Source organism: Sciurus vulgaris (genome assembly GCF_902686455.1).
Source record: "Sciurus vulgaris genome assembly, chromosome: 12".
Lineage (NCBI taxonomy): Eukaryota > Metazoa > Chordata > Mammalia > Rodentia > Sciuridae > Sciurus > Sciurus vulgaris.
In genome coordinates, this window is record NC_136473.1 from 103,335,980 (window position 1) to 103,351,975 (window position 15,996).

At 45.3% G+C, this 15,996-nt stretch overlaps 1 protein-coding gene and 1 pseudogene across 5 annotated transcripts in view; one reads left to right on the top strand and one right to left on the bottom strand.

Annotated features, from left to right (window-relative positions):
• The first annotated feature begins 2,256 nt into the window (after positions 1 to 2,256).
• LOC306641830 (quinone oxidoreductase-like protein 2) overlaps positions 2,257 to 15,996 on the top strand; it is a 28,950-nt gene continuing 15,210 nt past the window's right edge. For 2 of the 4 annotated variants that reach the window (XR_013758303.1, XM_079107092.1), the window contains exons 1-8: positions 2,257 to 2,398; positions 2,484 to 2,589; positions 4,933 to 5,029; positions 6,244 to 6,302; positions 6,804 to 6,869; positions 7,642 to 7,751; positions 8,634 to 8,715; positions 12,325 to 12,506. Coding sequence is in view for 1 of the 4 variants with exons in the window: in XM_079107092.1 (XP_078963218.1) it covers positions 2,349 to 2,398; positions 2,484 to 2,589; positions 4,933 to 5,029; positions 6,244 to 6,302; positions 6,804 to 6,869; positions 7,642 to 7,751; positions 8,634 to 8,715; positions 12,325 to 12,506 (752 nt within the window). In the remaining 3 variants the exon portion in view is untranslated. Of the gene's footprint in view, positions 2,399 to 2,483; positions 2,590 to 4,891; positions 5,030 to 6,243; positions 6,303 to 6,803; positions 6,870 to 7,641; positions 7,752 to 8,633; positions 8,716 to 12,324; positions 12,507 to 15,996 lie in introns of all 4 variants that reach the window. The other 2 variants (XR_013758302.1, XR_013758304.1) reach the window with 2 other exon arrangements.
• Positions 13,703 to 14,455, bottom strand: LOC306641831 (large ribosomal subunit protein uL30-like; annotated as a pseudogene). Its single transcript has one exon. The product of its transcript is annotated as a large ribosomal subunit protein uL30-like (transcript).

Below are 15,996 nucleotides of genomic sequence, written 5' to 3' on the forward strand. Positions count from 1 at the left end.
CTTCCTTAGATAATGTCTATTAGATGCCTAATAGTGTCCAGTATTATGCAAATACTATAAACATATAGGAGATTAAGAAATGGTTGCTGCTGTAAAGAAGCTCAATTAAATATTACTTGCTTTATCCTTATGTTAGTATCTTATTTTTATGTCTTATTAAGATAATATATCTAAATATTTCTCAAAATACTTTCCATATATAACAACTCATTTCATATTCAGAACAATCAACCCTAGTTTCATAGGTCATAAATTTGAGATTTCTTGTTGCTCATTGTTTGGCAACCAGAATGCTGGGGCATTGGGGACTGAACTCTGGGCCTCACACATGCTAGGCAAGTGCTCTGCCACTGAGCTACACCCCAGCTCAAGGATGTTCATTTTGATTTGACAGTGTTCATATTTATCCATTTTCCCAGATTTCTTTTTTCTAAATATATTTTTAAATTGTGGATGGACATGATACCTTTATTTTATTTATTTATTTACTTTTATGTGGTGCTGAGGATGGAATCCAGTGCCTCACACGTGCTAGGTGAGTGCTCTCCCACTGAGCCACATCCCCAGTCCTACTCCAGATTTCTTCATTGTCCAGTGCTGTGGATGGAATCCAAGGCCTCAGGTGTGCTAGGAAAGGGTTCTATCACTGAGCCAAAAATCTAACTCCCTGGTTTCATTTTAGGTACTTAACAATTTACAGTTTACAAAACGAGAAAGCTGTCATGTTGAATTGTGAACTCGAGTGTTTTTCATCTCACTTTCTAGTCACTGTTTCTTTTCTCCTGAAGTGGGGGCTCAAATGACTTCTCAGAGTCTCTGGGAGTATTATGAAAATAAAAATAACCCCGATTACATAACCAAGGTGGGTACTTGCTCTTGGATTCCTTGCCCCCAAAGCCTTTAGGCCATAGTCTTGGGAATTCATTTCTAATTCATTTGTGCTCTCCATTTTCCCTTTATTCCATTCATGATCATGCCTGCCCAGTGCATCCTTTTGATGGTAAGAGTTAACTGAGGTCATGGAGAAACATAAAGGGTAGCCAGACTCTGTGGTACATGCCTACAATCCTAGCCACCTGGGAAGATCCTAAGTTGAAGGCCAGCCTCAACAATTTAGCAACACCCGGTCTCCAAATAAAAAGGGTTAGGGATATAGTACAGTAGTAAAGCACTACAGGATTCAATCCCCAGCACCAAAAAGAAAAAAAAAAAAAGAAAAAAAAAAGAAAAAAATGTCATCAAGGGTCAATGCCCAAACCATACACATAGGTAGTAGAGTAGTAGAGAGCTGAATTTGAACCTGACCCTGAGATCTATACCCTTTGACCAGATATCTTTTAAAGACATGCTGTTTTTAAGTGCTATAATCTAGTGGTAGCATGTGCCTTTTATGTATTGCTAGTATATAAATACCTGGTTACTGTTTTAAGAGAGGTCCACTTAGTCTTAATACTAAACAGATGATGCTTTTATGTTTCAGTTCTCCAAGAGTGGGCCTATTCACATCTGAGTGTGTCCAGTCGACATTTATGGGGCATCTTCTAAGTGCAGACATAATATAGGTTTTGGGAACTTGAAAATCTCTAGATTTTAGCTTGACTTGAATTGCAAGTACTCTTTGGATTGATGTAAGTTCATTCAATATCTGATCATTAGTAACCGTTTGGTTTTAGTGTAATTGATCCTGTGTGAGAAAATTAGTAACAAGAATTGGACTCCAGCCAGGTGTGCGAATGCAAACATCAAAGGCTTTATCTATGAATTTAGGGTTTCCTATTTTCTTTCGTGGTACTGGGAATTGAACGCACAAGTGTTCTGTCTCTGAGCGACATCCTCACCCCTTTTTTTAAAATTTTATTTTTGAGACCGAGTCTTGCTAAATTGCTGAGGCCGGCCTCCAATTTGCGGTCCTCCTGCTTCATTTCAACCTCAGTAATCGCAGTAACTGCGGCAGCGCGCGCAGCTGCGAATTTAGGATTTCTTTGTGCAGAGGATCCGGGCACCGCTCAGTAACTGTTGCCCAAGGTGGTTTAAGAACTCTCCAAATCCGCTACGAAAATGCCAGCCACGGACGACCTGACCCCGGCCACCGATGACCTAACCCTGCCGCGCGTGGTGCTCATCTCCCCGCGGCGGGCTCCAAGCCCAGGGAGGCCTGGGGAAGGCGGAGAAGCTGGGGGCGCTAGGGCACGGGGACTGCCCGGCGCGACCAGGCGGCCGCCGCCTGCTGGCCTTGGGTCTTGGGGCCGCCGGGCGCGTCCCGACGCCTTCCGCTCCCGGGGCGTGGCCGGCGCTGTCCGGTCTTCCTGCCGCGCTCTGGCCACTCCCTCCAGCGACTGCTCGCGGGCATGGCGGCGCTGGCTTGCGGACGGTGCCTCCCTCGGACGTGGCTCTGCAGGTGCAGTGCTGACTCCCCTGACCCCACAGGCAGCCCCGGGTGCGCCCGAGGGCGGCCGAGTGAGCAGCCCCTGTCCCCGCTGCAGGAGAGCCGGGCAGGGCGGCCGGCACTACCGCGCCGCGCTCTGCGCCGAGCTGAAGCAGCCCCTGACCATAGAAGAGGTGGCCCGTCGCCCTGTCCGGCCTCACGAGGTAGGGTGACTGGCCTGTCCCCAACCCCGCGACACACCGCAGGCGTCCTGCCTGAGTCAGGTTCCCAGTGCTCAAGCCAGGGGGCGACCGAGAGACTGCAGCGCCACTTGGTCCCAGGGCTGGAAGGTCAAGCCCTTGCCAGGTTCACCAAAGGGTCAGAAGCGCCAAGGAAGAGTGTTCCCAGAACACACTGTGGGCCTCTTTCCGAAGATTCCAATCTGTTTCCTTGGAAACAGAAAACTGATTTGCACGTGACTGCACAGCCACCCGCGAGTTCCTGCTATAACAGAAAAATGGAGCCGCTCCCGTCCTTCCAGTGTCAGTGTCAAATGATCTGCCCTCCGTCTCCCCCAAACCCTCGTGCCCTCCTCTGGTGCACTGCAGCGATTTGGAGTGGGATTTAGTCAAGGGTTGAGGGCAGTGTCACTGAAATGTGGAAATCACTTTGGCCTTGCCTGTTGGCCATTCTGGTGACGTAATATTACTGGTGTGGCCCATGAGAACCTGCAGGAGGGAAGCCGGCGCTGAGCCTCAGTGTCAGGGGACCACTGGTGAGAGGGAGAAAGGCAGCTGCAGGGCTAAGTGTCTCTGAGGTGGAGCCTGTGGCTAAATGGATTATTCGGGGCAGCCGGAGATGGCAGCCAGCCTGCTTCCTGGGATTCTCATGCTGAGAGAGCTCCTCCTTGACTCAGTCGTAGATCAATGTGGAGTGGCTTTGAGGAGCCTGTGTGCAGGATGCTTGTCAATAACTAACGTATCATGCACCCAGCGTGTGCAGGCTGAGGGCTGGGTTCCTTTGTTCTATTTGACCAGACATTACATTGTAAGGCATTAGCTCATGAGAGCTTGCAATTATGTTATTTTTATCCATCATTAAATCTCTGTACTGTAGGATGGTGCTTGGCGTGTGGCAGATGCTTAGATTGCTGAATGAGTGATTTTTTGTAGATAAAAATGCCTTCTCACCAATAGGGCTACCTCTGTACTAAATTTAACATAGAGATACATATTGATTTGGTGTCTCAGCCTTCATTTCCTCCTGCGATCCCAATCCTTGTTGGGATGTGTTGCCTACCACAGTAGTTCGCCAGGGTGCATTGGAACCACCAGGGCTTGTTAAAACAGATTGCTGGGCTTTGCCTCCAGAGTTTCTGCTTTGGTGGGTCTGGGATGGGGCTTGAGGATAGGAATTTCTGACATGCCAGTGCTGGTGGCCCTGAACCACCTTTTGAGAACCACTGGCTCACTGTAGTTCTCAGTTATGGGGTTGCCATGGAAGACAGAGGGGTGTGTGTGTGGGCCAGCTTCCAGGATTCCAGATTCTAACACAATAGGGCAGCCTATCATGTTATTTTTCTGTTTAGAACATTTTATGGTCCTTCATTGCTCCCAGAATGAAGGCCAGAATCCTCAGTATAGACCTTCATGCCTTTGCATGGTGTGCTCCTTTCTCTCCTTCCTTTTTCTTCCCTCCTCCTCCTTCCCTCCAACTCTCTCTTGGTGCTCTAAGCTCATTGGTTTTTCTTTTGTCACTGATGCAGGGCCTTTGCACATGCCATTCCTTTTGTTTGTGCCAACCTTTTCCTCTCCTGCTTTGAACAGTTAACTCTTAGTTGTTAATTAGCTCAAGGATTATTTTCTTAATTTTTCTTGACTTTCCCAAGAAAGGTAGGTCAGATCCTACCATTATAGGCTTTCTCAGCATCACATATTTCTTATTTTTTAAATTTAATTAATTAATTAATTAATTTATTTATTTTTGGGTACCCGAGATTGAACTCAGAGGCACTCGACCATTGAGCCACATCCCCAGCCCTATTATGTATTTTATTTAGAGACAGGGTCTCACTGAGTTGCTTAATGCTATTTCTGAGACTGCCTTTGAACTTGTGATCCTCCTGCCTCAGCCTCTCCAGCTCCAGTTGCTGGGATTACAGGCCTGCACCACTGGGACCAGCACATAATCCTATCTTTTAACACTTTGTGTTGAGTTATAATTTGACACATGGCTCCATTATGATTTGGTTCATGTTTTCTTTTTTCCCATATTTTTAAGTTAGTGCATTATAGTTGTACATGATGGTCGGATTTGTTGTTACATATTCATACATGCACATAATATAACAATATAATTTGGCCAATATCATTCTCATGTCTTCTTAGTATACTTTTAGCTCCATGAAAGCAGACACTTTGTCCATTTGACCTAACGATTGTACTCTGGCTCTTAGCTCACCACCTGCATACAGCTTTCATTCCTTCAGTAAATCCGTTTGAATAATCAAATGAACTTTGTCTCCAGAATGTGCCCTGCTCTGTTTTGCTGCTCTGTTCCCTTCGCAGGTCAGGGTTGATGTCCATTTCTGTGGAGTTAACTTTGCTGACATTTTGGTCTGTCGTGGCCAATATCAGGAGAGGCCCCATCTTCCCTTCACACCTGGTGAGTATGGGGGACTATGTGATTGTGGCTTCAAGAGAAGTTCTTGAGGGTTTTCAGAACCACATACATCTGTCCATACGTTGCCCTCATGGTGTTGGCCTGCCCTTGGCGAGGTTTCTGTTGGATAAGTCAGCATCATTATTGAAACGAGTGGAGTGTGAGCCTCCTGAGGGCAGTTTCTATGCCTGTCTTCCTCAACATTGTCCCTTAGCATTGTACCTGGCTCATAGTAGATGCTCAGTAAACACTTTAAAATGAATAAATGAACAAATGAATGTTCACACATCATATTTGCCAGAACTCTGCTCATGAGAATCATTCTCATTCCTTTCTTGATAGTGCCTCAGTGTTGTTTTTTCACTGAATGATCACAAGCATCTGTGTGCAGCTAAGACTTTGAGCCTGACAAGCACGTGCCCAGTGAAACCTAAACAGTCTACACTTCTTAGTGGCCCAGTGTCTGATTTTCATGATTCCCAATCTCATTACTTCTAGATCCTGAATATGTGGACAATGACTGATCTTTGTTGTTCAAGTTGCTTTAAAGAAATATAGGTAGAGCTTAGCATGTTTACATTATACCTTATGTGGATTCATATTTTTAAGAGTCCAGTGATTGCAAAGTTGTTGCCATGTTTTGGTCTGAGGTGTTTGGTTTTACCTCAACATTTGGAACCATTTCCTTCTGTTTCTATTTGCCAAAATGCTGGATGGGGGAAAAGATGCCATACACAATTGAGTTATTACCTGGCAGAAATGCATGATCATTTAATTCAGAAATATCAGAGGTAGAAGGAAAAAGGGCAGACAACACTAATTCATCCACTTGAGCCAGTACTGTCTGAATAAACAGTTCATGTCCTTGAGGGCCTCACACCAGCCAAGGGGACTTAGAAACAGATAAACAAGATATGATAAACGAGGTAACTGGGGAGCTATTGGAGCCTAAGGCCCCAGGGTCAAAAGTTCCCGTGCACCTGTGATACTCTGTGCTTCACACGTCAAGGTTAAAAATGGGGCTGCCACAGATTTCCAGGTTGTGATCGTGAAATCCGACGCTCATTTTCCTATGCTTTACCCACTGCTGGGTAAGCAGTAATGGTGCTTAAAACCTTACCAGTTCCAGCAAACTGACGGATGGCTTGTTAATCAGGGTTTTCTCATTGCCACGTGCTGGGTTTTACAGATAACCTAATCTTTAAACAATGTTTTAGGAATGGAGTTTTCTGGGACAGTACTGGAGACGGGCTCAGATGTCAGCTCAGTGAAAGAGGTAAATGAGTTGAAATCTAGAGAATCGACTGTGTGTGTAGCTAGGAGAAATGGGCCCCAAAGATCTTGCTTCTAACTTCATTTGTGCCCCAAAGATCTTGCTGCTTCTGCTGGCCTTTGTCAGCAGACACCAAAGGAAAACATGAAAAGTTCTGGGCTCAGGGGAAGGAGTCTGGTGGAAGTTTCTGGCGTCATTAAACTCTTCATTATTAATTCTCAGGTTTGAGTCTCACGTGAAAGAAGTTCACACTGGAATTCTAATTCATATCAACCCTTTCCTTACACTACCGCGTTGTTGTCTAAAATGTGCTCAGATTGGCTTGGCAACAGCGTGGCAGTGTTGAGAGAATCGCTGTTTATTTACTAAACATTAACTGTGACTAGATAGGAAGCTGGTCTTATGGGCCAGAGATGTGCATTTTCTTTTGCACGTTGATTAATTCAGGAAGAGGCGAGTTTAAGGCCGCACATTTGAACATCTCTGCTGTTGTTTTCCCTTCAGGGAGACGGAGTCATTGGTGTGAGTGGCTTTAATGGAATGGCTGAAGAATGCGTCACTGACCAGGAGGTAGCCCTCCCTCGAGACCCGTGCTTGGAGGCTCTCCTCCTTTGTTTCCTTCAATTTCCACCTTTCCCTCTTGCTCAGCCTCCTCACTCTCCGTTTCTTTGCATTTGTTTGGTCTTTCCTTGTTTCTCAGCCAAGTACTTTTTTAATTTTTTTTCCCCAGATGCTGAATCCCCTCTCTTCATTGGTGTGCCCACCCGTGCACAGAGCTTTGTTTGTGTAGAGTGCTTTAGTGAAGAAGGGCACTTTGTTTCTGGAGTGCCTAAGCAATTGGCTGGCAGTCCAGTTGGAACATAGTTAGGTAGTTTTGGTAGAAAAACTGGTTGGGTGCATTGAGCTGGATGTAATGGGCTTCTTCCCCACATGAGGCTTATGAAAGAGATAGCCCTGGGAGTGCTGCCAGCCACCGTGGCTTGTGTGGTTGAGCAAGATGTGGACGGTGCCCCCGAGTGGTGCACAGTACACGATTCCACTGCCATGGCTTTATTGAGGTGAAATTTACATACTGTACAATTCACCTGTTAGAGTACAGTGATTCGTGGTCTGTTCTCCATGAATTGGTTCTTTCTTGAGTCGGATGCCAGCATTAAGGTTTTGAAGTCTGATGCACCCAAGTCCTGAACTCTGCCATGCTTGCTCTGTCTTGACTTCCACTGGGCTTGGTGATAGCCATTTGTTTTGCATTTCAAATTAGTCACTCAACCATGGTCTTTCCTGAATGGCCTTTGCAGTTACCTGTGCTTAATCCCTAAGCTGCTGTTATCTCTTTCTATAGACCCTGTGGCAGGTTCCAGAAAAGGTCTCCCTACAAGAAGCTGCTACCCTACCTGTATCTTATGGCACTGCTATTTTGGCTCTAGAGCATCGGGCTCAGACCAAGCCTGGGTAAGGACTGAGTGGCCAATAGGGGACTGGATGGTACCCTTCCCTGATCTTAGATGTGCCCAATGAGACCTTCCCCAGTCCCTTCTCTTCCCATCCCTCTCCTCTCCTCTCCTTTCCCTTCTTCCCCCTTTCTTCAGCTCATGTTCATTTTGGCTGAGGAAAAGCCCAAAGGCGGTAACCCTGGAGGCTGCTCTGGTGACTGTGAGGGCATCGTTCAGAGAGGGAATGGCAGACAGCGTGGCCAGTGCGAGTGGCAGCACAGCTCGCTCAGACCTGAGTGCTCTGGAGAGCGCCTCATAGAAACCCTTAGTGTTTGGAGAGTTGGTCTGTTTAAACTCACTTCACGTGGGTTTAGTGGGGGCCTGTGGTGTGTAAGGCTCGGTTGGCTGTGCCAAGTGGAGTATTTTAAACTCAGGTGCTGAAGTTTCCGGTGTTACCTGGGAAACAGCCTCTTGATCTTTTCAGAGAGCTGACCCTCAGAATTGCTCCTGAGTGGTGGGTTCAGGTGAGTGGCATGACGTGACCACCATCCAATGGGCAGTGTTTAGTATGAGAATGATTTTAGGGCAACGTCTCTGAAGCATATGTTGGAGTGGTTGCTCAAACGAGCAGCCGCCACTGACGTGAGTAGGGGAGGCTACCGAGGGAGGCAGGGGAATCTTTTCCTGGGGAATCTTCAGACCTGGGTCAGATGAGCACTGATCTAAAAGTCACATACACAACCCACCCCTCAAGGCTGGGGAACAGATGTACAGGAAGGTTGGAATGAAATGCTCTCTTAACATTCTTGCTTTAAAATGTTGAGTTCTAAAATGTTCCTGATGTCATTACGGGGCGCATCGTGAAGGTGTCTGTAGTAACATCCATCTTTCTTGAGCACAGAGAAACTGTTTTAGTGACAGCAGCAGCTGGAGCTACGGGCCTTGCAGTGATAGATGTGGCAACAAATGTTCTTCAGGCCAAGGTATGTTGGAGTCTCCACTCTTAAGAACACCTACTTCTAGTTTTCTGACATGGGGAATATTCCTTAACTTACTAAAAACCATGTGCAGCGCACTGAGGAAGTAAAGTAACTGGGAGCGAGCTCTTGCCATCTCTGTGCTTACAGACTGGTGAGCAGGCCTAGCAGTACGTTGCTTGTCCTTTCAGTTACTGGAACTTGGCCAGGGCTACCTCACAGGTGCTATGTTGTCCACCTGTAATTCTCTGAACTGCCTCCCCCTGCAATTCAGGTCTTAGTTCCTATGTTATCTTGTCATATTCTCTATCCTCAGGCTAGGTCACTCTCCTGTCCCCACTGTTTGTATGTGATCTCACTACACCTGCACTTCTCTTTCTTCATACACACCTCACTGCATGGTTATCTTTCCTCATGTCATTATTGGATGAATGTCTCTTCCTACTGCACTGTAACTCCGTGAAGGCAGGGAAGTGTCCATGTGGTTCATTACTGTAGTCCCAACCAACCAACACCTCGCATGGTGCCTGGAACTTAGTAGGCATTCAAGAACTGTTTCTTGAATGAATGACAAGAACTATTTCTTGAATGAATGAACATTGAATGGATAGGGAAAAGAATGAAAGAAGGAATCAGTCTCCATAAGGGCATCTCTTTGGGGCTGTGGGTTTCAGAGAAGGAAGACTTCTTGGAGAAGGGAGACATTTAAGACAACTTCCCAAGGACTGGCTGCAGTTGTTTAGAGGAGGAAGGGAAGAATAACTTTATTCTAGGGTGGGGGACATTTGTAGAAGACCAAGAAGTAGGAACTGGCACCATGCATTTTAGGGAATTGCAAATGGCATCTCTGGAACTAAGGACTTTGGTGGAATGGTGGAAAGTACTCTAGTGAGGTAGGCAGAGACAAGGTCATGAGCTGGCATGGACCTGAAAACTTTGAACATTTATTGGAAGTTGTCAGAGGCTATTGACAATTTCAGGTAAGAAAGTGGCATGATCATCTTTGCATTTCAAACAGCTTACTTGGTAACCATGGTGAGGAGGGATGGGGCAAGGTCAGAGGTAATGGAGGCAGGGAGCAGGGTGGGCTCCTGGAATAATCCAGGCAATGGAGGTCATGAAGTGAGCAGTACTCAAGTGGGAAAAAATCAGATTAGTGACTAGAGAGCAACTGACTATTCAAAGGAACGAAGACTTTAAAGGTGGCCCCATGGAAGTTCTCATTCCAGCTCTTACTAGCATCCGTTTCCTCTTTTGTAAAATAATGCTCTCCTCATGGATTCGTGGGAATATTGAGAATTACCTGTGCGGTGTGCCTATTGGAAGGTGTGGTCTGTCAGTAAGAATCTCTTAAAAATGAATCCTAATGAATGTTTAATAAGAAATATTATTAGTCCTTGAGTGGGAATGAGCCAGCTAGGTTAGCTCGTGGAGTTGCCACAAGAGGGATTGAGAACACTGGAGGAAACGGGAGTTCAGTGTGGATACGCAGAGTGCATGGTTCCCGTGGAGCATGTGATTGGAATTTTGAGGTAGCAGCTAGGTAGACAGGTTTGGAGATGATTGGATTGGCCTGGCATTTCTCTAGGTAGTATCTGTCCTTTCCTATGAGGTTCCTTTTGGGAAGGCCATGTGAGTCTGGAGACCAATCTCAGATACTGGAGGCTCTTCTTGGAATGTTAACACATCTCATGTTAGCATGAAGAGTGTTTAGCTCCTCTTAGGGGAGAGACCATAATTGGTCTCATTATCTAGAGTCATTGATGATTAACATTTCTAGGAAGATAAAATTGTACCATTTGTTTCAAATAGTTCTGAGAGATTAAACAGAAAAATGTGCTTTAATTCAGATGTTAAAATTAATCTGAGCTATATTTTCTTTGGCAGCAAGAATAGTTTTAAATAGAAGTAAGCAAAAACAAAAGTAAAAGCAGTGTTATCATGCCACCTGCTTGGAAGAGGTTGCTTTGATAACACCTTCCATCCACAGCAAAGCATATGCACTTAAAGTGCCTCCACAGCAATTATCTTACCCTTGACCCTTGCAAACCCCAGGGAGATAGGTAATGTAAGTGTTTATTATCCCAGTTTCACAGATCAAGAGAATGAGCCACCAGGAGAGAAAAGAATTCAGTGCAGGTCTCACGGAGTCCCAGGGAGAGTCTTGGGATGGAAATCAGGTGCTGATCCTAGTCTAGTATCTGCCCACTGTGGCCCATGTGCAAATAGCCCCAGTGAACTGTGCTATTTTGAGGATCCCACCAGGAAGCATTTGAGGGTACCTTCCAGTTGCAAATAGTTACAGGTGAGTTTGGAATTCTTTAAGGGCAATGATATTCTTGGGGTGTTTGTGCAGGTCCTGAGTGTCACTTGGGGGTGCAGTGCTCAGGCTGGTGGCTTTGCTCACTGATGAGGCATCATAGCTGATGCTTGACTATATGCAGCACTTGTGGAGTCTTCCAACACCAGAATTCCCTGCAGAGGGCCCCTAGCCATCTTTGCCATCCATGTTGGGCCTTAGGCACTGTGTTCTCCTAGGATGATGGAGTAGGACAGCATTGGCTTTGAAGAAAGGCAGCACCGGGTTTGAATTGAACTGCCATCTTCTTCCTGGATGACCAACTTGAGTGCTTAACCTTCCTGAGTCCCTGTGTCTACTCACAGAGTGAACTGATTATACTTCCTCCATAAAGTTCTTCTGAGGCTTAGAATAAGTGGTTGCATACATGTAACAATAGATGCGATTTTTCTCACACTTTGCTTTCTGAGTGCCTTATGTGCAATGTTCCATTTAATTTAAAAAATAAGTCTTTTTTTTTTAATCCATGCAGCAACTGAGACCTAGAGAAGCAGACAGGCTGCACAGGTTAGATGTGGACTCTGGAGATGGGTTCCCTGGGCTCAGATCTCAGCTCTGCCTCCTGTTAGCTGTGTGACCTTCCTCAGACAAGTCACTTCACTTCTTTTGCCTGGGTCTCTTCATCTGCAACAGGGATATTAATAGTATTATGATTAAATGAGCTATTAATTTATGTTAAACATTGGAGTGGTGCTTGACAGACACAATGCGTTAGTTCTTACTAAGTAATTTGCCCCAGGTGACATGGCTAGGAAGTGGCAAAGCCAGGATTTGAACCAAGTTCTTTTCTGACTTCAGGATCTTTCTACCAAATCATGGTTTACCCTCTGGGAAGCCTTTCCTGATCTGGGTCTAGATTGGAGACCTCTTATTTTTATGTCTGGAGCCTCTGTCCCTCCCTAGCACCCTGCTGTACCTTGCTTTTTTGACTGAACTTGGTGTCCAGCTTGTATCCTTACTACTTGACTCATGGTGGGTGCTCAGTAAATGGTGGCTTTCATTTGTAGTTGGAGAAAACTTTTGGAGTGTCTTTAGAATTGTCTCTCAACTAGAACCACTGGGGTTCCAGAATTCCTAGAACTGTGGACCTCATGGCCAGTGGGGCATGGAGGGGCAGATGGGATGATGCGTTTGTTGGGCCTTATGGGGGATCGAGGCCCATTCTTGGGAGTAGCGCCTTGACCAGAGGCTGGGTAGATGGGGTGCCCACCTTTTGGAGTATGCTCTGAAAATGGCAACCTGTGTTCTTTGTGCAGGTAATAGCTGCGGCTGGAAGTGACCACAAGTGCCAACTGGCGGTGCAGAGGGGCGCGCAGGCCAGCGTGAACTACAGCCAGGGCAGCCTGAAGGAGGCAGTGAGGCGGCTGGCGGGCAGCGGCGGGGTGAACGTGGCCATCGACATGGTGGGAGGAGAGGTCTTCCTGGAGGCCCTCCGCAGGTACGTGCACTGGTCGGCCCAGAGCGGCCCAGGGCTGACCCTTCCACACTGTCCCCCAGCCTTGCTTCTCTCTTGTCTTTGCTGCTCGCTTCTCCCATCAGGCGCCAGCATCAACCAGAATAGCTGCGTGAGTGGGTGACAGGGAGTAGAAGCAGAGAAAATCAGGAGATCTTAAATATAGCAAAAAACAAAATACCCAACTGGAAAATATCCAAGAAATGACTAGACTCTCTAGTTGGCAACACCAAGTGCTTTAGAAGTTAGACGTGTGAGATTCAGCCCCATGGGCCCCCTGACGACTTCGTATACATGGATGTGGAGGGTTCGGAGGAGGCCTTGGTTCGCTGTTAGCCTTGCTGGGCGCCACTTCCCTTCGCCGGTCATGGTGCTCCAAGGTGCAGGCCCTTCTGAAGCAGCCCCGCTGTGTTTCCTTGATTTATGAAAAGTACCACTGGAGACTTAGCGGGCAAAGTCTGTTGTATAGCATCCCAGTTCTCATTGTGTTTTCAGCCAGGGCTCCGGGAGTATTCTGAGTATTGGTTTTATTTCTCATGTCATCCTGGAAAGCTCATGTTGTGGCTTATCTCAGTTTAAAGCAGAAAAATGGAAGCAGAGAGATTAATCTGCCTGCAGAGGGAGAGGTGGGCAGTGCACATTTTGATAATCACTGCAGGTGCCTGGTACTATGTTTAGAGAGGAAGCAAAGGAAGAGTCTGGACCAAAAAAACTCACTCTCCTTTTCCCTTTTGCCTTCTGGATAATCGTGGGTGCTTGTTTAGTACTGGGGATTGAACCGGGTACTCTGCCACTAAGCTATACCCCAGCCCTTCTTATTTTTTAAATTTTGAGACAGGGTCTTGCTAAGTTGCCCAGGTTAATATCAAACCTGTGATCCTCCTGTCTCAGCCTCTTGAGTCACGGGGATTATAGGGGTGTACCTCTGTGCCCTGCTTTGGATAATTGTGCTTTTTTTTTTTAATATATTTTTAGTTGTAGATGAATACAATAACTTTATTTTATTTATTTTTATGTGGAGCTGAGGGTTGAACCCAGTGCCTCACATGTGCTAGGTAAACGCTCTACCACTGAACTACATCCCAGCCTTGGATAATTGTCTTTTTCTTTTCTTTTTTTTTTTTGAGAGCAGGTACTGTTTTATTAATTGACCAGATTACAAAAATATGATGGTGGACACCTTAGTTCATTCTTCTAATAAGTCTGTTGATCTGTCTTCCCTGTTGCCAGCATCCCCACCTTCTACAAAATGGGTGGTCTTTTTCTTCATTCCACCTCTTGGAGAAGATAATTTGAAGGGCCACAGGAAGTTATTTGCTTCTTTGAAGCATTTTCCAACAGTGCAGATCTCATGAATCAGATCCTCCATGTAGATGATGCCATATTTACCAAGAGATCGTGCAGTCAAAGCGTTATCCGTCAAGGCAATTCGTTTCTTATTGATTTTGCCATAGCCACGCTTGTAGATGAGTTCATTCACTGACTTCAGGTTTGGGTACCCCCATGCAATATATGGTTCCACAATCCTCAGCATGTTAATTGAAGCCTTGTTGAGCTTTACAAAGGTGCCATTGAAGATCTGGCGAAGGCGAAGAAGTTGTAACACCTTACGTACCTTTGGTCTCACACCATTGATACCCCTGATCCAGATGACAAATGCCAGTTTGGGTTCTGAGAAGTTGCCAGCTTTTCTTGCCATCCTAGCCATTCGAATCTCCATCCTGTACATCTGCCTATATTCCTTGTGGAATGCTTGGCTTTTTCATAGATAAGCTTCCTCCTTGCCTTTCGAAGCACCTTTTGGGCAAACTTCTTCCTCAGGCCCTTTACCTTCAGCTCTGCAAAATTCCTTCGCTTTTTCTTAAGGGTTTCTGGCACAGCAGGAACCTTCTTTTTCTTCTCTTCGGCAACCTCCATGGTTCCAGCTGGAAAAAAGAGCAGATAATTGTGTTTTGACAATAGCTTCTCTTTCCCTTCTGAAGAAGAAAAGCAAAAGGCAAAAGCAAACATTTTATATCAAAGATATTTACGGAAGTTGTTTTCAGTGGCCCCTTGTGCAGCATATATACACTGCATGACAGTGTCATGGACAGTAGAAAACTTGTGAATTATTCAGAATTCTTCAAAGAAGCACCTGACTAATGTCTAAAGCTAGTCTTTGTGTAAAGCAGTGTCCTTCATTTCAGTGTCCTCCTTATTCCTGATTCTAAGTTTAAAAACTTCACGTTATCTTGAAGTATAACCTGTGGAAGGACGTTTGTTTCTGCCCAATTTCCTCCTGCAAACTAGTTGAGGAGGTTAAACAGTCTTGATTCTAAAGTGGGACCCTTATAAAACTGGCTAGTTCCATTCCCCTAATACCTTGCTCATGGCTTATTTAAAAGTTTTTCTCCTGAGGAATCCAAATGGTAAAGGAGGGTTCATGTCTCCCAGTGTGTGAGGTCAACAGAAGTTCCCAGCTTGATACAAGTTGCTTTTTAAAAAAATGTGACAAATTATACATAATATAATATTTAGCATTTTAACCATTTCTAAGTATACAGTTCAGTGCCATTAAATATGTGTGTGCAGTGTTTGTAACCTCCTGCCACAAGCTCTGGACCCATTAATTAAGCATTGCCTCTTCCCCTTCCCCACATCCCCTGGTGACTTTTCTTCTATATTCTGTCTCTGTGAATGAATAACAGTGTTAATTCTCCTTTTTTATTGTGGTGGAGAACATATAACATCTGCCCATCTTAACTTCTTTTCCAAGTGCAGTCCAATTGCTAAGTACATTCTTACTGTTCTGCAGTGGATCTCTAAAACTTTTCATGGGTCAAATCTGAAACCTTACACCCATTAAACAACTCCCCACGTTCCTCCTCTCCCTAGACCCTGGTTACCCAATTCTACTTTCTGTTTCTATGAATTTGATTACTTCAGGTACCTCATCTAAATGAAATCATGTAGTATTCGTCTTTTTGTGTCTGGCTTATTTCACTCAGCATAATGTCCTAGAGGATATTCAAGTTACACATGTGATAGGGTTTCCTTCCTTTTGAAGGCTGAATAACATTCCATTATATGTATATCCAAATTTTCTTCATCCATTCACCAGTTGAGGGACAATACTCAGCTTGTTTCTGTGTCTTGGCAATTGTGAATAGTGCTGCTATGATTGTAGGTGTGCAGATATCTCTTCAAGACCCTGCTTTTTCTGAGTGCCTGTAATCCTAGTGGTTGGGGAGGCTGAGGCAGGAGGATTTCAAGTCCAAAGCCAGCCTCAGCAACTTAGTGAGACCCTGTCTCTAATATAAAAAAAGGACTGGGGATGTGGCTGAGTGGTTAAGCACACCTGACTTTAATCCCCAGTACCCCCTCTCCCAAAAAAGACCCTGCTTTTAATTTTTTATACCAGAAGTGGAACTGCTGAACCTATTTTTAAAGAAACTTCATACTGTTTTCTACAACATTTGCCTATTTTATAATCCCA